The sequence below is a fragment of the Pleurodeles waltl genome, chromosome 6 (genome assembly GCF_031143425.1).
Source record: "Pleurodeles waltl isolate 20211129_DDA chromosome 6, aPleWal1.hap1.20221129, whole genome shotgun sequence".
Lineage (NCBI taxonomy): Eukaryota > Metazoa > Chordata > Amphibia > Caudata > Salamandridae > Pleurodeles > Pleurodeles waltl.
The window spans coordinates 8,502,859-8,530,634 of record NC_090445.1 but is presented as its reverse complement, the minus strand read 5'-3'; the positions used below and the strand labels follow the sequence as shown (position 1 = coordinate 8,530,634).

General features: G+C 45.6%; 1 protein-coding gene across 6 annotated transcripts in view; it reads left to right on the top strand.

The window, feature by feature from the left end:
- Positions 1-27,776, top strand: part of DNM1 (dynamin 1) — a 714,309-nt gene that overhangs the window by 177,120 nt on the left and 509,413 nt on the right. For all 6 annotated transcript variants that reach the window (XM_069236983.1, XM_069236985.1, XM_069236981.1 and 3 more), the window contains exon 2: positions 27,049-27,122. In XM_069236983.1, coding sequence (XP_069093084.1) covers positions 27,049-27,122 — 74 coding nt within the window. The remainder of the gene's footprint in view (positions 1-27,048; positions 27,123-27,776) is intronic.

Genomic DNA, 27,776 nt, shown 5'->3' with positions numbered 1-27,776 from the left:
AGTAAAGTGCTGCCATACCCACCGCAACATCTTTTGGACGATGATGATGATGAGGATCAAGGAATGTTTGGGGCAGCTAGTAGCCTGTCCCAACTAAATATCAAATGTCAAGAGTTTGATGAAGAAGAGGATCAACATTACCAGCATAGTTATGCTTCAACATCTTATCCACAGGCAAACCAACCATCGCCACTGGCTATGCCTAGCACATTAGTGACAGATTTACAACATATGTTGAAAGACTACTATAAAAGGTTCCCACCGTCAACTCAGTCCACGCCACCTAGACCTCAGAGTTACCAGCAAGCTCAAACTACTAATGTTTCCGAAAAGCCACAGGCTAGTAGACCTGTAACTAGCCAAGCTCCGGAAGCTTACCTCTCGTCGGACGACGAAAGGGAAGAGGGCGAGCTAGCAGATTCAGCGGCTAGTGAATGGGACGATTATCTCGTTCCCACACCATCTCCACCTCCAGCAGCTCCAGTGGATTCTCCTCCAGAAGACATAGGAGGTTTCCATAATATCATAGAGAGAGCGGCGAAACGTTTTGGCCTGGCAATTGTTTCCCATGAAACTGAGTGTTTTTTGTATGACTTTAAAGAGCCATCAAAGAGATCTGTAAGAGCCATACCGATTGTGGATTTCTTATGGCAGGAGGGTTTGAAGGCAATGAAAAACCCGGCAACAGTGCCTTCACAAATGCCAAGGCTAGAGAAAAAATACAAGGCCCCAGATGATTCTCCGGCCTGTTTAGTCTCACAGCCGAAACCTGACTCGGTTATATCACAGGCGGCTCAACGACGATCCAAAAACCCCTCTACGCCTATTGCGTCTCCCCCAGACAAAGAGGGAAGGAGACTAGACAATATCGGTAAGAAATTCTCCTCGGTTGCTGCAGTAACGGTCAAGGCGGCCAATTCCCTCGCCATCCTGGGAAGGTACGATCGCCAGATGTGGGCAGACATGTCCGCTTTTGTAGATTCACTGCCAGAAGATCTCAAGGTGGAAGCCAAAAAGGTCTTGCAGGAGGGAGAAAGGGTCTCCGCAGAGATAATAGACACTGCAATAGATATTTCCCTCACTGGCTTTTGACAATTAGCTGGAGCAGCAGTCCTGCGCAGACAAGGGTGGCTTAAAGCTACTTCATTCAGACCAGAAGTCCAGACTCGTGTTCTCGACATGCCCTTCGATGGAGAGAGTTTGTTTGGCAAACATGTCGACGACATGCTGCAGGCTATCAAGACGGATACCGATACAGCAAAATCCCTAGGTACCCTGCAGTATAAAAAACTACCTTTTCGTGGAGCAAGGGGTAGAGGTAATTACTCCTTTCGAGGTGGATACCAACAATACAGGTCACAATATCCATCTTCCTCCACAGGACCAGGACATCAGCACCATCAACAACAGCAGCATTATCGATTACCACCAGCCGCAGCTTACAAACATCCGGCTAGAGGAAGAGGAGCTGCCCGAGGAAGAGATACAGGCAGAAAGCAATGACCAGCGGATAATCTCAACACCTCCCCAATCAATATTGAAGGTCGGAGGTCGCATCAATTCTTATTTCCCCAAGTGGAAGGCTATAACATCGGACAGATGGGTACTAGATGTAGTGACCAGAGGTCATACTCTGGAATTCATGCAAACACCACCGAGTGTCCCTCCATCGGGTACACCGCCTCCGAGGTTGAGCCAACTTCTCAGGGAAGTAAGAATAATGCTAACAAAAGGAGCAATAGAACCAGTCCCTTTATCTCAAAAGAACAAAGGATTCTACTCCCGGTTTTTCCTTCTAAAGAAACCATCAGGAGACTGGCGCCCCATCCTGGACTTGAGAGCACTAAACAAGTTTCTAAAGAAACAATCGTTCAGGATGGTAACGTTGCAGGATGTCCTGCGTCTCTTAAACACGGGAGATTGGATGGCATCCCTAGACCTCCAGGATGCTTATTTTCATATCCCCATATATCGCAAACATCGCAAATTTTTAAGGTTCAGGGTAGGACGTATGCACCTCCAATTCCGGGTTCTACCATTCGGTCTCAAATCAGCCCCCAGAATCTTCACAAAAATGTTAGCTCCAGTAGCAGCACATCTTCGCCAGTCAGGTATCCAGGTCTTCCCTTACCTGGACGACTGGCTTATAAAGGCACCCTCAAAATTCCAAGTAACAAATCATATTTCCTATTGCCTTCAATTGTTACACAGCCTGGGGTTTGTAGTCAACTACCAGAAATCTCAGATATACCCCAAACAAGAATTGAGTTTCTTGGGAGCAATTTTGGACACAGTACGCAGCAAAGCGTACCCATCACACGAGAGGAAACAAAAGTTAACCTCTTTGGCAGACAACCTATCCAGAAAAAAGTTCGTTTCAGTCCGCATCTACAAATCATTGCTCGGAATGATATCATCGTGCATTCCGCTAGTCCCAGATTGCAGGCTCCATATGCGACCCCTGCAAGAGCAATTGGACATACAATGGACACAGGTCCACGGCTCCTTCGAAGACAAGATTCGCATAACGCCTCTAATGAAGAACACTATGAGGTGGTGGGCGACTCCAACCAATTTCTCAAAAGGGCTATCTTTTCTTCTTCAAACACCAAGTTACATAGTAACAACGGATGCCTCTCTAGAAGGATGGGGTGCACACTGCCAGGACCTGCAAATCAGCGGACTCTGGAATCAGCAAGAGAGCCAGCTCCACATCAATTATCTAGAACTCAAAGCAATACACTTAGCTCTAAAAGCTTTCTTGCCAAATATACAATGTTCAAGCGTCTTAATCCGGACGGACAACATGACCAGCATGTTTTATCTAAACAAGCAAGGAGGCACAAGATCCCTACAACTCTCGCAGCTAGCCCAACAAATTTGGACATGGGCCATCAAACACAATATTTCACTAAAAGCGGAGCATGTGCCAGGACAGATCAATGTTCTAGCAGACACCCTGAGCAGGACAGTGATTCCTTATCACGAGTGGGAGCTAGACCAGAAAATTCTCAATGGCCTGTTTCTATTATGGGGCAAACCAAACTTAGACCTATTTGCCACTCTCGAGAACAAGAAATGCCAGTTCTACGCAAGTTGGCTTCCCCAAAAAGATTCGTGGGGGAATGCGTTTTCGATGAGATGGTCAGGAGTTTATGCCTACGCTTTTCCTCCGATCCCGCTCATTCCGAGAGTCATCAGAAAAATGAAGACGGAGGGGTGTCGACTTCTACTCATAGCTCCCAGATGGCCCAGACAAATATGGTATACGGAGCTCCTCATGCTCTCCGAACGACCACATCTACCACTCAGACAGAGTCCGACTCTTTTAACGATGCACCAGGGACAAGTCACACACCCACATCCGTCGTCTCTTCATTTGTCGGCTTGGCTCCTGAACACAATGAATACTTAAATCTCAAAATTTCCCCAGAGTGTAGAGACATCTTAGCAAAAGCTAGAGCTGACACTACCAACAAAACCTATAGACTTAAATGGAAACGGTTTTGTATTTGGTGTGCAGCGGAAAATATACATCCTTTATCTTCTACTCCGGAACAGATACTTCCATATCTCCTGCTCCTGGCAAAATCAGGACTTGCATATTCTTCCATACGGGTACATCTGGCAGCAATTTCCAGATACCGCAGATCACCAGACAGACTCTCTTTGTGTTCCACAAGAATTGTCAAACAATTTATGAAGGGCCTTTTTCGGGTCTTCCCGCCAATTAGGAAACCTCCGCCTCTATGGTCATTGAATGTTGTGTTGATGCAGCTCATGAAAGCTCCTTTTGAGCCGATCCACAAAGCTGACCTAAAATTCCTCGCATGGAAAACAGCGTTACTGTTAGCTCTTACTTCGGCAAAAAGAGTCAGTGACATTCAGGCGTTCACTATCAAACAGCCGTTCCTCCAGTTTACAAACTCAGGTGTCATCCTGCGGACAAATCCTAAATTCATTCCGAAAGTTCCCTCAACATTTCATTTAAATGAACCAGTCATCTTAAAAACCTTTTTTCCAAATCCGCAAACAGTGGCGGAAAAAACATTACATTCTCTCGATATTAAAAGATGTTTAAAGTTTTATCTACAGAAAACTCAGGCCATCCGCCAGTCGGATCAATTATTTGTAGCATTCGGCGGAACAAAGAAGGGACACGCGGTGTCCAAACAGACTTTAGCAAGATGGATTGGCCTGGCGATTCAATTCTGCCATTCAAAAGCAGGAAAGCCGCTCCACACCAGGGTGAGAGCCCTGCACTCTTTGCAGGTGTACCACTACATAGCATCTGTAGAGCAGCGACATGGTCCAGCCAACACACATTTACAAGACATTACTGTCTAGAGGAGACTAACCAGGTCGATACAGCAGTGGGACAAGCAGTGCTGAGGCATCTATTTCGTTAAGGTGAGCCTCTTACACATCCCACCACCACACTCGAGGTATGGTCATTAATGGTTCATTTTCTTATACTGTTTAACGTGTCGTATTCTCCATAATAATAGCATAAATTGTGTCAGGATTTCTTGCCACACACCTTTTATTGCTCTTATATTCGGATGTCTATGAATATAAATATAATTATATGTAAGTGCATATTTAAACTGAACTAATGTGCATCACATCACGTATAGAATTACGATGGAATTACAGTCAATGTAATTCAGTAAGTAAGAAAACATTACTGCTCGTTACTCTGATTCAAGCATGTGAATCTATGAAAGATCCAATACTGGAGAAGAAAATTAGTTACTTACCTGTAACTGCAGTTCTCCAGTATTGGTATCTTTAATAGATTCACATGCGACCCACCCTCCTCCCCTCAGAGGCTCCCCTATTATACAGATATTAAACTTCACACTCCTACTAGAAAATCTGAGGGAATTCAGCCTCTGTTGGGAGTGTTTGGGAGGGGCTGAATCCTGATTGGTTGATACTCAAGTTTGGGTCTTTTCACAAAACAAAGTGGATAGACTGTAAAATACCCTAGGAGGCCTACTAGGGCCTACTGGTTTTACTTTTACTGACTTACTGCTTTTTATATATTTAAGTTTACCGTGAGGCTCCCACCTCGACGACGGGGATGATTCAAGCATGTGAATCTATGAAAGATACCAATACTGGAGAACTGCAGTTACAGGTAAGTAACTAATTTTCTTTTCCCTGCTTTGTTGGATTCACATAGTTTAAGGTCTTTAAATTTATTAATCCACACGCCTGCATGTTCGCTGAGTATTCTGTTGTATTCATATTTCTTAGTGGTGAGGTTATTGAGGATCTGTTTGTCTAGTGTTTTGATATGAGAGGCTTCTAAGAGGCCAATTTCACGTTCTATCTCCAAAAGGGCTTTGTTCTTTGCTTTATTGAGTCTAGTTTTAAGTTCTATCAAAGTTCCCCTTATGGTAGCTTTAAGAGCATCCCAGAATTTTTGAATATGCACATCCGAGGCAGAATTATTTGTACAAAAGTCAGCAATGGTCCACTCAGTTCGTTTTATATTCTCTTGGTCTTTTAAAATCTTGTTGTTGAATCGCCATCTTTTAGTCCGGTTTCTCGGATTTGATCCAGCTATTAGTGTGTTAATGCATGCGTGGTCAGAAATCAATATTGGTGAAATATTTGTTTGATCTATGAGGTGAGTATGGGAGCCCGAGATGAGGATATAATCTATTCTTGTGTACGAATCGTGTGGGTGAGAATAAAAGGTGCAGTCCCTCCCGTCAGAGTGCTGAAGTGTCCATGTGTCTTTAAGATCGTATTTCAAACAAATGTGCTTTAGGATTTTATGTGCTTTCGGTGGGCGGTAATGACAGCTGGATTGTCTGTCTATCGTGACAGTTAGGGGAAGGTTAAAATCACCCGCAACTATTATGAGATCATTATTTGTCAATTGATTTAATTTTCCTGAGATCATGTTCCAGAAGTCGCAGTTGTCATTATTTGGGCCGTATATATTAACAACATGGATTTTAGTTTCATCACTCCTTGGAGTTGATGTGTCCCATCTACCTTCTGTATCTGCGGTGTAGGACTCAGTACTCAGATGAACGTTTCTGAAGATCAGTGTGACCACCCCTTTTGTTCTTGTGAGTTGCCTCAAAAACAAAAAGTAAACAATATTTTAGAAACTTTTAGGAATATTTATGGGCGGGACTCCACAATGCTGCCTCTAGGTGTAATTATATATTTCTCAGGGCTGTTGGACCTCTGAATTTAATGGTGTCCAAAATGATGGAAACAAAACGGTTCCTGATTCTTTTCAGCATTTAAATAGGGATCTTGATTGTCAAAGGAGGAATAGGAATATAATCAACCAGTAGCTGTTTGACAGTGTTTATGTTCCATGAATTTACAAAAAGGCCAGGACTTATGATATTTTAAAACCTAACTTTCTTCCAAATGCCACATCCAGCACAGGGTATGCATTTATGTACTCAGCATGATAATCCTGTTGTGCTCTGTGAAAAGAAGAATGCGGTTGCAATTCCTGAACTGCAGGAAATGGCACTGTTTTTTTATAGGGAACATAGTTCCCATGTACCAAAGGTAAAATTATCATCAACATTTTAGTCTTGTTAGCATGGATATGGCTCCAGCAGCCATCCAGATGCAGGACTAAGGTGGAGAAAGGTGTCTGTCACAGAACCAAAAGCAAACAACAAGCAATCTGTAGTGTTGATTAACTGGCGAAGGCATGATTATTTCTCTTATTTCAAAATCTATTACAGGGTAATGTTCATATAACACAACTTCTTGCAGTGGTATAGTTTCTGTTCATGTTGGCTCAGTTAGTGGTTCATAGTAAACCATCATTGCAGTAGTTGCTGTTATCAATATTGCAGCATCAGGTTTACTTGTTGAAACTGGTACTTGGGGTAAAGTTTAAGACACAACAGGGCCATCAGTATGGGAATGTGGCCGCTTTCAGTGTGCCTGTGTTCTTTTTGGGGTTAGTTCTTGCACAGTAGGGAGAAGATGTCTACCCAGGAGGCAGATTGGTGTTGACGTGCGTCTGCTGAAGAGAATCAGCCACATAATGCTTTTTAATGTGATCAGTTTACACCTTCCTGTTCTTCATTCCTCGAGGAAGTGGTAGCAAGATTACTGTCCAAGTGCCTTCTCCCCATGAATGGGAACAGGTGGTGTAGGAAGGTAGCCTCTTTCTAGCCTTGTTACCCCCACTTTTGGCCTGTTTGTGAGTATATGTCAGGGTGTTTTTACTGTGTCACTGAGATCCTGCTAGCCAGGACCCCAGTGCTCATAGTGGAAACCCTAGTTGTCAGTGTGTTTGATATGTGTCACTGGGGCCCTGCTAGCCAGGACCCCAGTGCTCATAGTTTGTGGCCTATATGTGTTCCCTGTGTGGTGCCTAACTGTGTCACTGAGGCTCTGCTAACCGGAACCTCTGTGCTTCTGCTTCTCTGCTTTTAAAATTGTCACTGCAGGCTAGTGACCATTTTCACCAATTCTGATTGGCACACTGGAACACCCTTGCAATTCCCTAGTATATGGTACCTAAGTACCCAGGGTATTGGGGTTCCAGGAGATCCTTATGGGCTGCAGCACTTCTTTTGCCAACCCATAGGGAGCTCAGACCAATATTACACAGGACTGCCACTGCAACCTGAGTGAAAAAACGTCCAGGTTATTTCACAGCCATTTTACACTGCACTTAAGTAACTTATAAGTCACCTATGTGTCTAACCCTCACCTAGTGAAGGTTAGGTGCAAAGTTACTAAGTGTGAGGGCACCCTGGCACTAGCCAAGGTGCCCCCACATTGTTCAGGGCAATTTCCCCAGACTTTGTGAGTGCAGGGACACCATTACACGCATGCACTACATATAGGTCAATACCTATATGTAGCTTCACAATGGTAACTCCGAACATGGCCATGTAACATGTCTAAGATCATGGAATTGTCCCCCCATGCCAAATCTTGTATTGGGGTGCCAATCCCATGCATCCCCGGGTACTGCCAAACTAGCTCTCTGGGGTTTTCACTGCAGCTACTGCTGCTGCCAACCCACAGACTTGCTTCTGCCCTCCTGGGGTCTGGGCAGCAGAACAAAGGATATCCTCTGAGAGAGGGTGTTACACCCCCTCCCTTTGGAAATAGGTGTTAAGGGTTGGGGAGGAGTAGCCTCCCCCAGCCTCTGGATATGCTTTGAAGGGCACAGATGGTGCCCTCCTTGCATAAACCAGTCTACACCGGTTCAGGGATCCCCCAGCCCCTGATCTGGCGTGAAACTGGACAAAGGAAAAGGGAGTGACCACTCCGCTGTCCATCACCACCCCAGGGGTGGGTGGTGCCCAGAGCTCCTCCAGTGTGTCCCAGACCTCGGCCATCTTGAATGCAGAGGTGTGAGGGCACAATGGAGGCCTCTGAGTGGCCAGTGCCAGCAAGTGATGTCAGAGACCCCTCCTGATAGGTGCTTACCTGATTAGGTGGCCAATCCTCCTCTGAGGGCTATTTAGGGTCTCTCCTGTGGGTTTCTCTTCAGATAACGAATGCAAGAGCTCACCAGAGTTCCTCTGCATCTCTCTCTTCGACTTCTGCCAAGGATCGACCGCTGACTTCTCCAGGACGCCTGCAAAACCGCAACAAAGTAGCGAGACGACTACCAGCAACATTGAAGCACCTAATCCTGCCGGCTTTCTCAACTGTGTCCTGGTGGTGCATGCTCTGAGGGCTGTCTGCCTTCACCCTGCACTGGAAGCCAAGAAGAAATCTCCTGTGGGTTGACGGAATCTTCCACCTGCTAACGCAGGCACCAAACTTCTGTATCACCGGTCCTCTGGGTCCCCTCTCATCTCGACGAGCATGGTCCCTGGAACACAGGTGCTGGATCCAAGTGACCCTGACAGTCCAGTGGTCCATCTGTCCAAATTTGGCAGAGGTAAGTCCTTGTCTCCCCACGCCAGACAGTAATCCTGTGTACTGCGTGATCTGCAGCTGCTAGGGCTTCTGTGCACTTTTGCAAGGAATCCTTCGTGCACAGCTTAGCCCAGGTCCCCAGCACTCCGTCTGGCATTGCTCAACTTGCTGAGTTGACCACCGGCTTCGTGGTACCCTCCTTTGTAGGGTTGAGACTACCGCTGTGCTCAGATTTCTTGAACACCTGTTCAAGTGCTTCTGCGGGTGCTACCTGCTTCTGCGTGGGCTCTCTGTGCTGCTGAGCGCCCCCTCTGTCTCCTTCTCCGAGGGGCGACCTCCTGGTCCTTCCTGGGCCCAGACAGCACCCATTTTCTTTAACTGCGACTCTTGCAGCTAGCAAGGCTTGTTTGCGGTCTTTCTGCGTGGAAACAACTCTGCATCCACCAGCACGCCGTGGGACATCTTCTGTGCAAAGGAGAAGTTCCTGGCATCTTCTGTTGTTGCAGAATCTTCAGCTTCTTCCACCCAGAGGCAGCCCTTTTGCACCTTCATCCAGGGTATAGTGGGCTCCTGCCCCCCCTGGACACTTTTGTGACTCTTGGACACCTTCCTTTACAGGTCCGCAGGTCCAGGAATCAGTCTTCAGTGCTTTGCAGTCAGTTGTTGCCTTTGCAGGATCTCCTATCACGACTTTAGTGTGTTTCTGGGGAAGTAGGGTCACTTTACTCCTATTTTTCAGGGTCTTGGGGTGGGGTATCTTGGACACCCTTAGTGTTTTGTTACACTCCAAGTGACCCTCTATACAATACACTAGGCCTGGTGTCCATTCGTGGTTCGTATTCCACTTTCTTAGTATATGGTTTGTGTTGCCCCTAGGCCTATTGCATCCTATTGTAATCTACAGTGTTTGCACTACTTTTCCAACTGTTTACTTACCTGATTTTGGTTTGTGTGTATATTTTGTGGATTTTACTTACCTCCTAAGGGAGTATATCTTCTGAGATATTTTTGGCACATAGTGTTACTAAAAATAAAGGTACTTTATTTTAGTGACAGAGTATTGTGATTCTTATGATATAGTACTATGATATAAGTGGTATAGTAGGAGCTTTGCATGTCTCCTAGTTCAGCCTAAGCTGCTCTGCAATAGCTACCTTTATCAGCCTAAGATGCTAGAACACTACTAATCTACTAATAATCGGACCTGACACAAGGTGTAAGTACCATCAGGTACCCACTATAAGCCGGGCCAGCCTCCTACAGGTGGTCAGTAAGATGTTTCGAAGACTTGCATGTCAGGAATTCTTTACAGAACTAGCTTTCTCACTTTGAGGAGCCACCCATCAGCAGCTTTAGTAAGGTTATCTTATTGGTGGCAGAATCAGAACTTTTGATGTTATAATATATTTTAATACATTGAATCGGGGAACTGCATTAGGTCTCTTCAACTCCGCTGCATTTCCAAGGACATCAGGATCAGGCATACACATTGGAACTCCAAAGAGGGGTTTGTGTGGGGTGTGGCCACCAAATACTCCTCTAGGCAAATTGTTTAGTGCTCCCTAAACCCCGTAAAGGCTATGCAGCCAGGTCAGTCTTGTATAAATACTCTATCGGTCAAAGCTTGTTTTAAGTACTGTTTGTGTGTTCTCTAACTCTGTTTGATTTAGATGGAACTTTCTCCCAAATGCCACCATCCAGCACAGGGTGTGCATTTATGTACACAGCATGATAATCCTGTTCTGCTCTGTGAACAGAAGAATGCAGTTGCAGTTCCTGAACTGCAGGAATTGGCACTGTTTTATGAGGAACATAGTTCCCATGTATCAAAAGCAAAATTATAATCAACATTAGATTGGATATGACTCTAGTAGCCATCCAGATGCAGGACTAAGGTGGAAAAAGGTGTCTGTCAGTGAACCAAAAGCAAGCAACAAGCAATCTGTAGCAGTGATTATTGGGAGAAGGCATGATTATTTCTCTTCTTTCAATCTGTTACAGAGTAATATTCATATAACACAAGTTCTTACAGTGGTCTAGTTTCCATTGATGTTGGCTCGGTTGGTGGTTCATAACAAACCCTCATTGCAGTAGTGCGAAGGGGTGAGAGTATAGCAGTTGTACTTCCAGGCCAGATATAGCATCTATGAATGCCTTAGCGGGGAATGAAAGGTATGAACAGCTCCCATTGTTACTACGCACTACAGGTCTTTTATAACTGCTCAAGCAGTGGCGGTCTTTTAAGGGTAAACTATAGGAATTTAAAACAGGAGTAGAGCACAGCCAGTATATGTTTATATTAACACTCGGGAGTAGCCTGATATGGTTCAGGAAAATTATCCCCAAATAATTTATTGCAGATTTTGGGAGGGAGGCTGTGTTGGTCTTAGAATAGTCAAGCGTTCTATTTGTTGACAAATACTGCACTGTTGCTCAAAATATGTTAGAAAACTTTGGTAAGTATGGCTACCAGAATTGGTAGCTCTGATGCCAGCATGATCTGAAGCTTTTCCATCTTGAGCTGCTTTAATTAGAACTAATCTAGCTTACTCATTAGAAATCTTCTTATCTCCTACACAAGATATGAAAACCTTAAGAATATAGGGCCTGATTACGACCTTGGCGGAGGGGATTACTCTGTCCCAAACATGACTGATATCCCGTCCGCTGTATTACAAGTTCCAGATAGGGTGAATTCCTTCATTCTTATGGGTCATGGTGTGCTGCATAGGGACTAGAGGCACTTTGTCTTGTAGAATCCCCCTTTTTGAATCTCTGAATCTGTTTTAAGCCAATGTGGTAAATTTACATTGTAGCCTTGCACACAAATGCTGATTCTAACACAATTATTTTGGGAATGGACAAATCAGTTTTCTGTAGAGCAAGTAATGGGCATGTTTTTCTGCACTCTGTGAAGTTAAATTACCCAGAGCTATAGTGTGTGTGCGGAGCACGTTGAAGTTGATATCTTCAAAAATTTTCAAGCTGTGGTATACTTCTGCTTAGTGCCAACCGCAGGCTGTGCAAAGCCGTCCATATTGAACATGCTCTTATACTCATGTATGTGAAAAAGGTTGAGTCTGTGGAATACTTTTTTGTATATTTAAAAAATTACTGTTTGCAAAGTGTAAGGTCATATTCAAATTTTACATCAGTGGCATTTAAATAAGCAGCCTACTGCATCCAACAAATGTATAGAACAATGTAAGTATTGGATCAACTATAATCATATGTTTCCTCTGTGTAGAGGACGTTCCTTCAGTGTATGTGACCTTTATGCTGTGGGAGTTGTCTGTGCCTTATTGTACACTACATATGTGTAACCTGAAGTATTCGGTACAACCCTCTTTACTAGGTTTGTTTTGTTGTCTCTGTTCTGTAAATATTTAGTCGCTAATATGTCTGATTGTAGTCCATGAACGATAGCTGTGTGTACGTTTGTCCAGTTCTTTTCAGATGTAGGAGTGATTAATTCATATAATGGTGGCTTAACTTGCTTAATATAAATGTGGCAAATACGCTGTGTCAAAGTTAAGAAACCCCATCATGTTTGTAACTTCTATTGTACAGTAGCACACTTCTGTAGGAAGTAAGGTGCTAATTCTTTAACCTCACTCGATACCTAGTATCTCAATAAATCACATTAAGATACACTTTTTTTTACGTTGTTTCTTTAACTTGATTTTACCCCTATGATGGTTAAGTGTCAGTATCATGTCTACTCTAACTAGTTGTTCAGTCAGTTGTAATCTGCAATATGTATATCATTCATGTATGATAGTGTCTTGGGATCTTCTCAGATGATTTCAGTAATTCGACCGGCAAAGCCTTATGCCCCCGTTGAAGTTCTGTATTTGTGTGTTAAAAACAGCAAAATTAAAAAGTGGGTAGACACTGGGATCAGGCACTATATTCGGACCAAAAAAAAATCGAATGTCTATGGTTATTTTATATTTTTCCTTACTAGATTAGTCACTAATCCAGTACTGTGAGCATTTTGTACAGCACATTCATATATATGTATTCAGATTTCTATAATCTTAAATTATTCTACAAGAATTGTTAGGTTTCAACTCTGTTCATAGTGGAATCACAAGGCAATATCCTACCTTGATATTGTAGCTAATCTAAAATAAAGTTTTATATCACGCTTAGCTTCTGTCTTTAGATGGTATTGTGCCTGTGAGCCCAGAGTCTGTCTTACCCTGCTTGATTTCAGTACTACGCAGGAGCTTGCTTCAAAGCCAATTCTCATATATATATTTTTCCCTGAGTTCTTCAGATCTTAAGGACGAAAATGCTTGCATGGTTACTTCTTTGAGAGGAGTCTGGCAAACAGATGTCATTTCTTCTGCATTGTCCAGGCCTCTATTGTCCATATCCTGTTCAGCAGACTTATCACTATTTTTACAGTGGACGTTTCACTTAACCAGCTGCTTTCTTTTCTTAAGTGAACCTTTAAGTCTGTACTTCTCTTTTCCTTCTGCGCTGTCTAGTGAGATCAGTTTGGATGCCCAAACCTGGTCTCAGATAGCAAGGAGCTGATATTCAAAACCCTGGCTTCTGTCTGATCAGAAGACAGGTTGGTGGCTGTTAAACATATTATTGGCCTTTAAGGTTCTGGTTACTTGCTGAGTGGAGCAGAATCCCTGTGTGGAATACTGCTGTGCTAATCATGAGTGGGTTATCTTTCCTACATCTGGGTTTCCAAAGTGTGGGAATACCACCCAATCTTATCAGCTGGAAGCTCTGCCCAGATAAGTCACCTTGGGAATGGTTTACAATGTAACCTGGCCCTGTTCCGAGGTACTGGAGAATCAAGTAATTCTCGTGCCAAACAAGATCCTTCTGATCACATTCCACACCTCCTTTCACCACTTTCAGCCTGTACTGGCTTTTCACACACTCAACACAGCCTGTAGGAATAACTATGGTAGAGTGTGTTGACAACTGGGAATGTATCTAACCCGGAGGGTGCCTCGATGTGGATCTTCTTGACTTCAGTCTAACCGTCAGGTTGTTCAGTATCTGAAGGGAGCTCCATCATCCGAGTGCTCAGTGCCTGCAGGATGGGCCACCATCTGGTCATTCCATCCCTGCAGGGAGGGCCACAATGAGGTCGTTCACTAACTGCAGTGAGGCCCACCATCTTGTTACCCCATACATTGAGGGAGGGCCATTTGGTGGTTCAGTATCTGCAAGGAGTGCCACCATCAGGTCAGTACGTACAGGGGGCAACATCATTATGTTGTGTAGCACTGACTGCCATTAGCTCGTAATTCCATACATGCAGAGTGTGCCCCGATCAAGTTGTTCAGTACCTGAAGGAGAGTACCGTCATCAAGTTGTTCACTGCCTGCAGGGAGTTCCACCATCGGTTCATTCACTGCCTGCAATGAGTGCCACCGTCAGGTCTTTGTGTCTGCATTGAGTACCATGGTCAGGTCCTTCAGTGTCTATAGGGAGTACTACTGTCAGGTAGCTCAGTGCCTGCATCGAGTGTCACCATTGGGTGATTGAGTGTCTACAGGGGGTGCCACAATTAGGTGGTTCAGCGCCAGCTGGGAGTGCCATGATCAGGTGGTTCAGTGCCTGCAGAGACATCGCACATTGGGTTGCTCAGTGCCTGCAGGGACTACCACTATTAGGTGGTTCAGTTCCAGCAGAGTATACCACCGTCAGGTGGATCAATACCTGCAGAGAGTGCCACCATCCGTTGGTTCAGTGCCTGTAGGGATTGCCACTATCAGGTGGTTCAGTGCCTACAGGGGGGCCGATCATCAGGTGGTCAGTGCCAGCAGGGACATTCGCCATCAGATGGTTCAGTGCCTGCGGGGATTTCCACCATCAGGTCGATCAGTGCCTGCAGGCAGTTCCACCATAAAGTCGTTCAGTGCCTGCAAGGAGTGCCGCTAGCAGGTGGTTCAGTTCCAGCAGAGTGTACCATCAGGTGGTTCAGTGCCTGCAGAGAGTCCCATCAGGTGGTTCAGTGCCTACAGAGTGCCACCACCAGGTGGTTTAGTGGCAGCAAGGACAATCACCATCAGGTTGGTCAGTGGCTACAGGGAGTGCCACTATAAGGTTGCTCAGTGCCTGCCAGGAGTGCCAGCATCAGGTCGCTCAGTGCCTGCAGTGATTGCCACGGGTTGCTCAGTGCCTGCAGGGAGTGCCAGCATCAGGTCACTCAATGCCTGCAGTGATTGCCACATGTTGCTCAGTGCCTGCAGGGAGTGCCACTCTCAGGTCACTCAGTTCTTGCAGTGAGTGTCACCATCGGGTGGGTTAGGCCTGCAGGGAACCCCACCATCAAGCTGTTCAGTACCTGTAGGGAGGGCCCCCATCTGGTCATTCCATGCCTGCATGGAGTGCCACCATCAGAATGTTGAGTGCCTGCAGTGAGTGCCACCATCGGCTGGTTCAGTACCTGCAGAGATTGCCACCATCGGCTGGTTCAGTGCCACCATCAGGTTGCTCAGTGCCTGCAGTGAGTGGCACAGGTTGCTCAGTTCCTGCAGTGAGTGCCACCATCGGGTGGGTCTCTGTGTCATCTGGTTCTTTTGGGGATATTTGAGACCCCTGGCTCTCTCTGTGACCCCTGGCTCTCTCTGGGACCCCTTGCTTTGGCTCTCTCTCTGGACTCCTTGGCCTCCGGCGATGCCATGCCTATTCCTGCAGTGGAGCAGAGTGCGGTTTGCGTGGCGCTCACCTGCCCGGTCTGCTATGAATAATTAAGCAGCTCCATGGGTCGGAGTGACTGCAGCGCGGGGGCTGCTCCTGGGCGCAAATACTGGGCTTGCTTTACATAGTCCCATCTCCCCCCCCCCCCCCCCCCCCCCCCTCCTCCCAACCGCTCCCTGTGTGTGTGTGACGGCTGCACCAGGGCTGATCCAGGAAGCACAGGGTGCGGACCCCCCGCGTGATCACTGGGTGTGGCAGTAGGTCCGGTGTCCTGTTCTCGTTCAGCTCTGCAGTTACTGCTTCTTAGAAGCTTCTAGGCACCTGCTGGAGGGCACACCTACCCTACTAGGGGCCCATTTTGTTCGTTCATTTCAGCCTCAGAGAGGCTGAGGCCTCCCACCCGCCAGAGTGTCAGCGCCTGGATAGCCTCCCGCGTGAGCTGTGCGCTATACAGATACACGTGACATAACAAGGGTCCTTCAGGACCCCCTTCTCCAGAGGCCTCTCCGCTCCAAGACGCCGACGCATATAATCCCAGTGCCCCCACCACCTCACCCCAACACACACAGACCCTTCCCACCGTAACATCTCGTGTTAAATAAACATTCGGACCACTTTTTCTGGATGATAACAACCTGGCCCCCAAACCCTACAGTACTAGTTATGAGGCCATTGAGGAAACGCTTCTGCGTTCCTTTAAGGTCCCCTCGCCAGTCCAGAGCCCCAGAATCCATGTGCAATGACCGTCCGAGGGGGGTTCCTTCTGCTCTGTGATGGTGGGAACCTTTCTCTCTGCTCTTTTGACTGTCATCTGACTAGCGAAATATTTTGTAAAATATTCGTGGGCACCACCAGCATTTTTAGTTGCTCTCCTAAAACCAGAATACAAGTAAATACTGCATGTAAAACCAAAAAATATGTGGGTGAGGAAAGGGAAATGCATCAGATTTTCTAGAAACTGAATGTGTGCAGCTGGTCCTCAAGGTGCACATTTCACATACCAAGTGCAAAGGAATAGGGAAACTATCCAAAAAGAATTATGTCCAAAAAGGTTTTCCAGAAACAAACAGCATCGTTCAGAACCAGGAGCACCCTGTTAATCTCACCAAATCAGCACCCGCGCCAGGACAGAAGAATGCAAAGGTTTTCCTGCGGTGGCTCCCAATCAATACCAGAGGGACCTGCCACTCAAGCCCTCATGCCCAGCAATCTGGACTATGGCAACACTCTATTTAGGAATCACTGCATGCTTCCTGAAGAGACTACAGACAGTACAAAACTCAGCAGCAGGACTCATCCTTGACCTCCCCAGATGGACTCCCATCACCCCGCATCTCAAGAACCTACACTGGTTCCCGATCCAGAAGAGATGTCAGTTCAAGATGTTGACTCAGGTATGCAAAGCCCTGCACAATAAAGGACCAGCATACATCAATGAATGAATGACCTTCCACCAACTGATCAGGCACCTGCGATTTACCTCCCTATTCCTGGCAGACACCCTCTATCTGCCAATCTAACACGGAAGATTCTCCTTCTCTCACCTGGTGCCAAAGCCTGGAATGACCTTCCCCTGCACCACAGAAATGTCATGTGGTACCGGGAATTCTCAAAAAGACTCGAGACATGGATGTTCAAATGAACAGAGCACCACGAAGCAGCCAGCAACTCCAGCGCCTTGAGACCCTCACTCGTGATTCGCTGCACTTTATAAATCCTGATTGATTCTGCTAGAGATGAACCGAACCCTGCCAGTTCTGCCTTCAATAGAAAGTCTCTCTTCGTGGGTGGAAGGCCTCTCAGGCTGTCTTCAGACCCAGATCATGCCTGTACTTGAAGTTTCTGCAGGACCAACCATGCTAACAGTTGTGACCAGTTGTGTCTGTCACTGCATCTCTTCAATCCTTCAAGTGATATATGTAGTGAGAACATTCTGATGGGAGTGTCCCTGCAACACTTCAACTCAGCCCTTCAGCTTCTCTGACTGGTTGCAATGCTGGCAAGGATGAACTTAAAAAAAACAAAAAACATGGTCTCTGAAATCTTAAAACATGAACTTGTGGAGGCTGGGGAAAGACTACATGGCCCTGCAATCCTTTCTTCTATTGATTTAATCTAACTTGTTGTTATGCAAGACAGATCTTGATACGATCATGTACTCCATGTACAAACGCAGAGGAAATTTCAGACCAATCGTTGTAGGCTGGTTATTCAAGATCTAACAGCAAGCTATCTTCTGGGTTTTCAAAATGTGGAGATTGAAGCAAGCCCAATGCAGAAAATAAGAATTAGTCATCTGCATCAAATTCCCTGGCAAAACCTTCCATCACTAGGGAACATCATCTTGAGAGGACCTTTATATAACTGTAGAAATCCTAAATAGCAGAATTCTACACCGCAGTGTCCAGTCTGTGAGCTGGATTAGTCCCGGGTCACTCTCAATAGAGACACTTCCCTAGTACTTATTTGCACTGACATTTTGAAAGAGGCAAAATATGTTTCACCAGATCCTGTTTTGCTCCCAAACAGAAAATATGCTGCATCTGGTATTTGGGGAAGCCATCAACCAGAGATCATGCCAAAAAAACTATTACCGTTTCAATTTCTTGTGGCTAAGTCTGTATTGTAGTTTTCGCCAGTTAAAGTTTGTCTACCATTTTATCACAGCTTATGGGAAATGTCTTTTCTTTTTCACAGTTTCTCTGAACAAGTACTTAGTTGAAGCACTCAGGAAAGTGAATCAGCATAACAGACAGATGATGGAGATCACTAGATGTCCCATGGTGGTCTAAAACTCAGCTGCAATGTCTCAGGAAATTTTCCTTCTGACATGGGCCTGCAACTTTTCTGATCATACCATGCAATCACGAGCTCTAGTGGAATGGGTGATGGGCCTGCTATCCTTCCTTCACCAGATGATGGATTGCAGTGCATCGTAGAGACCTATGTGATGAGTGGGTGGTGGGGATTATCAGAAGTCTTTATACTAAGGGCACTATGAGGACAACAGGCATGTGCAAGTGGATGCTCATATTGGAACCGGAAGGCCTTCCTCGCCAAGGTCCTCGAAGGCCATCAACCGTCAACTCACTGAACACTTGGAGAGTAACAACCTGCTGGAAACCTCCCAATCCAGTTTCTGCACCATGCACATCACCAAGACCGTCCTGACTGCTGCCTCCAACAACATCCAAATCCTCTCTGACTAGGGGAAAACAGCAACCCTGAAGCTCCTCGACCGCTCAGCAGCATTCGACAATGTATCCCAACATGCGCACTCATCAAGAGACTCCACCATATCGGGATCCAGGGAGATGCCCTCAAGTGGATTGTATCCTTCCTCACAGGCCGAACCCAGAGAATCCGCCTACCACCCTTTATCCCGGACCTCAAGAGCACCATCTGTGGCGTCCCTCAAGGTTCATCCCACAGCCCCACCCTGTTCAACACTTACATGATACCCCTGGCCAACATCATCCGAACCCATTGCCTCAACATCATATCCTAGGCAGCCAGAACCCAGCTCATCCTGGATTCCCGTCAGCACTAGGAAAACTATCACTCAAGTCTTAGTTACTAGCCAACTCGACTACATCAACGCACTTTATGCAGGAATGAACACCCAACTTCTGAAGAGACTCCAAACGATTCAGAACTCAGCTGCTGCACTTGTCCTGGACCTCACCAAATGGACCCACATCCACCCCCCACCCCCCAAAATCAGCCCCCCCTGCCCCGCCCCAGACCCCAGGAACCTCCACTGTCTCCCGATCTAGAAAACATTCAAACTTAAGATGTTGACACAAGCCTACCAGGCCCTCCACGACCAAGAATCTGCATGCATCAACCACTGTCTCAACATCCACAAAGCCTTCAGACACCTTTGCTCCACCTCCCTCGCACACACTCCCTGCATCTGCCATAGCTATGCTCTCCTACCTTGTCGTCAAGTCCTAGAACGACCTCTCCCATCACCTTCACCTCTAAACATCTTCCTATCTCTCTGAATTTAGAAAGGGACTCAAGACCTTGCTCTTCGAATTATCCCAGCAAGTCACTAGCGCCTGAATACCCTTACGGGTGAGTAGCTGCGCTATTTAAATCAGAGTTTATCAATTTGATTGAATGTGGCAGAGCCAAGAGACTGGGTTTCATGCTCTGAGTGGTAGTGAGAAGCACAAGTGACCAAAGAAGTCTGTCACAAAATGCTAGAAAAATTATAAGGAGTGAAAAAGTATTGTTCGCAATGGGGGGGGGGGTGACGTGACATGAGGCAGCAGTAAGATTTGACCCAGTAGAGCAGGCAAAGAAAAAACTGGGGAAGGGGGCATAGGCAGGCCTGTTCCAAAAAGCCAGGCAGGAGAGACACTACGACGAACAGTGGGTGGTAGGAGACTACTGGAGGCCCAGTATGGAAGGGTGTAGTGTGTGGGCTGGATGAATTAGAAGAACAAAAGCAAAGGGTTGCCATTGACCTAAATTGAGCCATGTACCAGGTTGTCCTGAAAATCAGTGGGAGAGGGCCATTCTGCAACCAAACCCCCCCAAATCCCCATAGACATCTAAGAGAATCAAAGGGTCTCTGTCATGTTGCAACCTTGGGCAACAGGCCCTACGAAGGGAATGAGCGGAGAAAGAAAACCAAGTATCCAGGTTTGAACCTAGGGGAGATCGGTCAATCACTAAGAATATGCCGACTCAGACCCCTCACTCTGTCTTCAGGATCCACATTTGTTAGTTTTTTTGAGGTATCAACATGACCTGGAACAGGGCAGCAGATTCTAATCTGTGATACATGAACCCCATCTCTTGAGGGGTATCCCCATTTCCAATTCATCTGCTAGAGAAAGTACCAGAACCTTCAACTAGATTCAGTTCATGTTTGGGGGGGGTGGGGGCATCTCTCTTGATTTTCCAGTATGGGTTTGAAGACCCAACAACTGATTTGAAAGAGCCACTGCTCTAATGTAAAATTAGGGGAATCATTGCGTATTAATCTCAAAGTGGCCTTAGACACAGTGTAACTTGGTGGTGTCATTGAGGGCAGGGTGGGGCCTAGTCATCCCCAAAACACATCACTCGGAAGCATAGAGGAGTCTGGAAGATATGCAGCTGGAAGCAAAGTGGTGCGAGAGGAAGCACACATTGGATAACTGTATGCACAGAACTGTATGAATATTTCAGGAAAAACCCTACTCTCCGAATGAAGGGAGTACAAGTTTTAAAACTCAACCAGGCAATAAGGAAACCGCCTGGAAGCCTAGAAACTTAAAATGAAAGCAAACGGAAGCGATATTCGAAGACTGTAAAGTTTAGATGGGTGGGCCAAATATAGACATTTTGATAAATGAGTGGCTTTTTTTTTTATTTTATTTTTATTTTTTTACGTTTAGTGAGGTTTTGTACACATGCAAGAAACAAGTTGAAACCTTCCAGCAGGGTCACCTCTATACCCTGGACCTACCTTACCATTTAGAAAAACTCTTGGTCTTCATGGATCCTCACCCATATTTTACGAAAGCTTTGGAGGTGATTTTTCTTAACCCCTGACCAAGGACTTGACTTCAAAATTGCTGAATTGGTTTTGGTTGTCATTCTTAAAGGCTAATATAATGGAAATTGCATCTCATACGGGCCCCCTGCACCCCTAAACCAGGGTGTGAAGATACACTGCCAGGTTCTGTCATTGCAGCTCAAAGTCTTCCAGATTAATGAAAACTATGATATGTGATTTACGAAGGGATGACATACATTTGAGAGAACAAAGGCAGGACCCCATGTAATAGGTTAGTCCATTGCACATAAAAACCCACTGTTGTGTCTCACTGGAATCAAAAATACACATGGTGACTTGAGCTGTTCATGTCTAGTACACAAAATGTTGAAACTGAGATTGATTGGGATCTGTGTGTATTGTGTCAACAAGATTTACCATAAGTTTTAGTGTGTCCAGCTAATAGTAAACGTTCTGATAAAGGAATTGGGTACAAACGTTTGCTTGACGATATGCTAGCTTTTGACAAAATAAAAGGACCTCCACCAAACATCGAGACACAATTGTGAAAAAATCATGATGTAGTTGAACAACTGTTAAATGACCACTGAAAAATCCCATAAAACATGTAGAAACAAATTTAACAAACTTGCAAGATTATAAAACAAGAAAAAAACTAAACTAGTTCAAGATTGTTTTCAAGAGAGTACTTCAAGGTGTGTGCGTGCTTCATTTATAGTTGGTGAATTGAAATATACGTATTTCTTCTGTGACTGAGTCGGGGCAAAGCTTCTAAATGTGCATACACTTGAATTGAGTAATCGAGTTCAAGCTGCTGCAGTCGCATGAAGTGACTCAAAAGTGCTCGTCAAGTTAAGTGGTGGTGATATGATTGCGAGCTAAGCACCACAAAAATGTCTTTAGTTTTGGCAAATACAGAACAAAGAAAAAAAGCAAAGACAACAAATTGACGATCTATAGCACAGTATTAGTTTACAGTTTCACCTATCTCGAAGATACTTCAAAATTCTGAAGTATTGCCAGTATTTACTTTATCTAACATTAAATCACTCATAGATCGTTCTGTGACAGAATTAGGTGTAGAAAATGCAGACAAATATGTACACAGCACATGATTAAAAGAAAGGATTCTTGTGTTCATACCAGAACAGACAGCTAGACCAAAAGGTAGAGATATTCTTTTAATATGCAAAAACGATGTGGGAGAAAATAGTCGGTATCTGTAAACAAAATGCTCGTCCGGATGGTGTCTGCCTGGCCAATGCAGCTGCTATTACTTTAAAAGAAATGTTTCAGTTTGAAGTAGATGGATTTAGTGGACACTTTGAGCAAAATTGCCAAGAAACGTTAGGGACAGCTATGCTAAATCTAATATGAATGATTATGGAAGGTTGTAACATTTCAAATGACAGCACAGTAAGTGATAAGAGAAGTGCAGCTTTGTGAGTCTCACAGCTTCTTTGGTATCCCACCAGTCAGAGATTTTGGTGTTGGGAAACATTAAAGGCTACTGCCCATCCATGAGTATGCCAATAAACTTAGCAAAAGTGTTTGTGATGTTGTTTTATTTTTCCATGCATTTACAGGTTGCAACACAGTATCTGCATGTTTCAGGCCGTCACGGAAACATTTATTGAGCTCTCTCATTGCCCGCCAGATATTTCAAATAATAATTTCATTCAGCTTCAGCAATTTGTAATTATTAGATTATACAATAAGAACATTTAAACAGATTATGTTAATGAGTGTCGAAGAATGATGGTGACCAAACAATTGCGCTCTAGAAAATGTGCCACCAAGTGAGGCTGCTCTTTTACAGCACAGCAAGAGAGCTATTTTTCAAGCGGGTCATCTTGGGGAGGGGGTTGGGGGGGGGGGGTGCTTAGTGAGGATATGGCAGAGGGAAGATTCTGGATATGAACCTCTGTGCTCACTTTTGCCTGATGCTTCAAAACATTGCAAGGAACTTGTTAAGTGTGGATTTAAAACATTTTGTACCCAGGATTGCAACTGTAAACAGTTATCTCTTCCATGTACTAGTCTTTGTGATGGACAATGCAATCAGGAGGACATTTAACAGCAAGCATCTTGCTTGAAAATTGAGGAAGGATAAACGAATGTTAGAAAAGTACACTTATGAATTAACTTCAAATATTACGAACTTCAGATATTACGAATCTTAACAATCAATCTATCCTCCATCCCTACTCTGACTCATCCCAAACCCATTCTACTACTTTCATCTCCAAACTATCCCTGCCTAAGCTCTTCCCCTCTTCTACCACATCTAACTCACCCAAACCTCCGTTTACTACCATGATCTCCCAAACACCATACTAAATTCTCCCTCATTTATCTCACCTTGGACTCGTCCAAGACCCCTCCTGCTACTATGATCTCCCTAACCCTTTCCACAGACTCTTCCCTCCTCCATCACTCCTTTACTCATCCCAAGCCTCATCCTATTACTATAAACTCCCAATTAACACCTCTGGATTCTTTCCTCCTCTGTCCCTTCATTACTCTAGTCAACCCAACTAACAAATCCTTTGCTCAAATTAACTCATAATAATACTAATACTGTACTCCTATTTCCCTATACTAATCCAGCACTGATTCCTTTTGGGTTCCGGAGTGGTGTGCTACTTGTCAAAAAGTGCTTCAACGCCTTGTCGGGGTAGTAAGCGCTATATAAATACAATTACAAATATATAGCTAAAGTTCTCAGAAAATGGTGTTTTGGGGAAACTTTTTCACAATTCATTTAGGGAAATTTCCAAGACCCATAACAAACTTGCCTATTAAGTATCCTTTCCTCCGAAATCAAATTTAGAGGCCAGCTCATAGTTTATGACTTCATTACATTGATGTTCTCTCATTGCTGGACCCAATGGCCTCCAAATGTATATGATATCCAGGGCCAGTACTGATCACGTAGTATAATTCATACACAGCACAAACTCATGAGTGTATGTGTTTCTGAACACCCCCTAGCAGCCTTGGACCAGATGGCTACATTTATCTGATGCTCAAGGGACGCCCCATCAGAAACCTCATGAGAATCTGATCTCTTGCTCTAAAATTGATGCTACAGAGCAGAGTATTGCAGTTATCGCTGAGAGTGTCTGGCGTGTGTGCACATGAGCACTTGAGTGGTGCACAAGGCCAAAGGCAAACGTACCACGAGGGGGTCAGATATCGAGAGGAGAAAGAACTTAGAAGGTGCCCCTTCAATACTTGTAGGACCTGGGCTGGGAATCAGAGAGGCTTTAGTAAGGATGATGTTGGATCACGCCACTCGTTACCACTCGCTGGTCTCCGGTGCTGCTGGAAGGCTCCTTCCAGGTCTGGGTGGTTGTCGGACACTCAGACGTGGGATTTAGTGGGTTCAGTAGTGATCATCTTGGCTTGATCCTTCTTTGTCGTTGGATCCCTTCAAAGCAGATCTGGTGTTAGTTAGAGAGTCTTTAGATTAATACCAGGGCTCCCTGATTTATTGTATTTATTTTTTTGACATTTCCATCTGTATTTATCTATAGTTATTTTTTGCCAATTCTATTTGTATTTATCAGTTTATTTATTTTGGGTTTTGTGAAAAAATGAAGCTGAAATTAGTATATTGCCGTATTTATTTAACTGAATGTACATTCCTATTTGAATCTCTGCTAACTTTCAACGATATTAAGAGCTGTAGATGAGGAATCAATAAACTCTTAAGAAAATATGAAACTTAGCATCAATCTTATGCATATATACTGCTCTTTAGGCACCATTATAAAGTGTATTCATTTTTAACCTACTTAGCTTTCAATCCGCACAGTTATTGGCCTGACAGTCATGACTGACAGTATTTAGAATTGCTCAGAAAAGTCCTGATTACCATTTTAGCTACTTTTAAAAATGAATACAGAATGGAAAATAAATGGCTTTCTGCCAGTATATATCTATAAAAATCTGTGAAAACAGGCTTGGTTAATATGTCCCAATGAGAAAGCTACGACCTCGCCACTGATCGGTGATCTGTTATCCAGATACAGATGAATCTAGAGGCGGCTAGAAGTCCAGGTGTTGTAGGGCCTGGGCTTCAGCTGCTGGGGGAGGACGCAAGAGAAGACGTTCCCAGCAGGCCTTGCAGATTTCCCAGAAGCAGCAGTTCCCCCTCTTTAGGGCTGAAGAAGTCGGTGGTCCTTGAATGCCCCCCACAGAGAGCATAGGAGGCCCATGCAGCCCATCCTGAGCTGGGTGGGAGCAGCTTGGCTGGAGGGAGGGCGCGGGGGTGCCCGGCGTCGAGTAATGCATGTGATCTGCTCGGGGTGCACCGTGGAAGAGGGGAGACCCCCCTGCAGATTGCTCTGACATCCCCCGCCGGTCCCCTCGAAAGCAGGGCCCGCAGTCATCGCAAAGGGCTTCACACAGACGCAGAATAAGTTGGTCTACAGTTCACCTTGATGGCATTTGGATTCCTCATCCCAAATTAAATAAAAGACTTAATTTTGATTGATTTTCGATACATTGATAGTAACGAAATTTGACACAGTCTTCGTCGATATTTGAGTGTTTTAGTTTGAAAAACAGTCCTGGAATTGGCAAAGGTGACTCATCTGTAGCGTGTTTAAGGGGGCGACACTCAGATGTAAGTGTAAATTAGCACTTGTATAGCGCACTACTCACCCGTTAGGGTCTCAAGGCGCTGTACTCATACCGCTATGGAACCCCTCCTGGCTTTTCCCTGTGAGGCGCCCACTCCCGAGCACCCCCAGGGTGAAGCCAGGCCTCCAAGCACTGTTGGGGCCGTTGTGGAGATTAAGCAAGCTATTGCCCAGAGTTGCAGAGTGGGACCCATGAATTAGATTAGGCACCGAGGCGAGAATTATCTGGTCAAGGGGAATTGAGCCCAAGAGCTGCCGAAGCAGGACTTGAACCCTGGTCTTGAGCCAGATCTCTGCTTCAGGGTCTGCTGCTCTAACCAGTTAATTCCTAGTAACCTAGTGACCTATCGTGGGTTCGTACGGGGGGGAGTGAAGCGTGTGTCGGATGCGCGAGGCGGTAGGTCCTTAGCATGTACACACGCCGTGTCATGTCTGCAGAGGCGGCAGGTCCTTAGCATGTACACACGCCGTGTCATGTCTGCAGAGGCGGCAGGTCCTTAGCATGTACACACGCCGTGTCATGTCTGCAGAGGCGGCAGGTCCTTAGCATGTACACACGCCATGTCATGTCTGCAGAGGCGGTAGGTCCTTAGCATGTACACACGCTGTGTCATGTCTGCAGAGGCGGGTGAGGGGACCTGTAATCAGGAGGTGGCCTCTTCTTGGAAGCTCCTTCCCTCTTGCTAGCGGGTGGGTCACCCTTCAAGGCTCTGCCTGGCCAGGTGCTGACCTCGGGGGCTTTAGTGCGACGTCAGCTGTAGGACGGGGGGGCCCGAGGTCACCAGTGACCCACGGGGCAATTGACGCCTTGAAGTGGCCTCGGAAGACGAGTCACATTTTCTTAGTGAAAGATTTTCCACTGTTCCCTGAAAGGGGGGGAGAGGGGCAGGATGATGACATATACAGTCCGTGGTACCCTAAAGGGTGTCTTGGCTCTGGGAGTGGTGATCAGTGCCCGAGCTTTGCCATCCATCTGAAAGAGGGCATCAGTCAATACACCCTTTTCTTCTCTTCTATTTCTTTTCTTCAAGGCAGATAAAGGATTCTTTTTACGGCCAATCGAATGTGTCCATTTCTGAAATGTGTTGGGTGCAGCTGGGGTAGAGTCAGTCGGAGCCCTGGTGCTCTGGAAAGGAGTTAGTCACGACTGTAGTCGGCCACCTCTCTGCAAAGGTGGTCAGCAGAGCAAAATGTGTGATTACCTTGAGCCCCTGACAGCCTTCGCGATGCAGCTGCCTGTGTTGGGTGAGGTCCCATCAGGAGGATGATAGGTTTGTCGTCTTACAACAGATGTTGCGTTAATGGTGGCCTCCTGTGTCGTTTCAGAGACTTTCTGCCCCGTGGATCCGGCATTGTCACGAGGCGCCCCCTGGTGCTGCAGCTGGTGAACAGCAACACAGGTAAGGGAACATCTAAAGGCAACCCCTCCAGCCCCCCAGCAGAAGTCAAAGGTTGGTTCCTCCCATTGAAGTGGGATGGCGCCCGCACTGGTCACTGTAACCTGTGGTGGGAAGGCCGGGGGGCACCCGGGCAGACTCTGGTGTCCTCCGTCTCCGAGATTAGATGTTGTCTTTCTACAGCAGACGTTCATGCCCGCATGCGTAGCTACCTGACGACACATGATGTGCAGCACCCCAAAATTTAAGCACCAATCTCAAGCAGGACGAGGGGGTCCACAGTACTGAGTGATCTGGTACCCGAGTTACTGAACTGTAGGAAGCTCAGAACGACCCAGACTTCTGTCTGCTCGCACGTGTCCAACAACCAGCACCTTCCCCTTTGGTGGGACCAGACACCCCTGAAACGGTTCAAATTAAGAATAGCTGGTGTCCTTATTGCATGTGTGCAAGTTCCTCTCCATTTCTTGCCTTTCTCTTCTTGCTTGTCCTTCCTCTTCTTGCTTTTCTTTCCTCTTCTTGCTTGCCTCTCCTCTTCTTCCTTTTCTTTCCTCTTCTTCCTTGCCCCTCCTCTTCTTCCTTGCCCCTCCTCTTCTTCCTTGCCCCTCCTCTTCTTCCTTTCTTTCCTTTTCCTGCTTCTCCTTCCTCTTCTTCCTT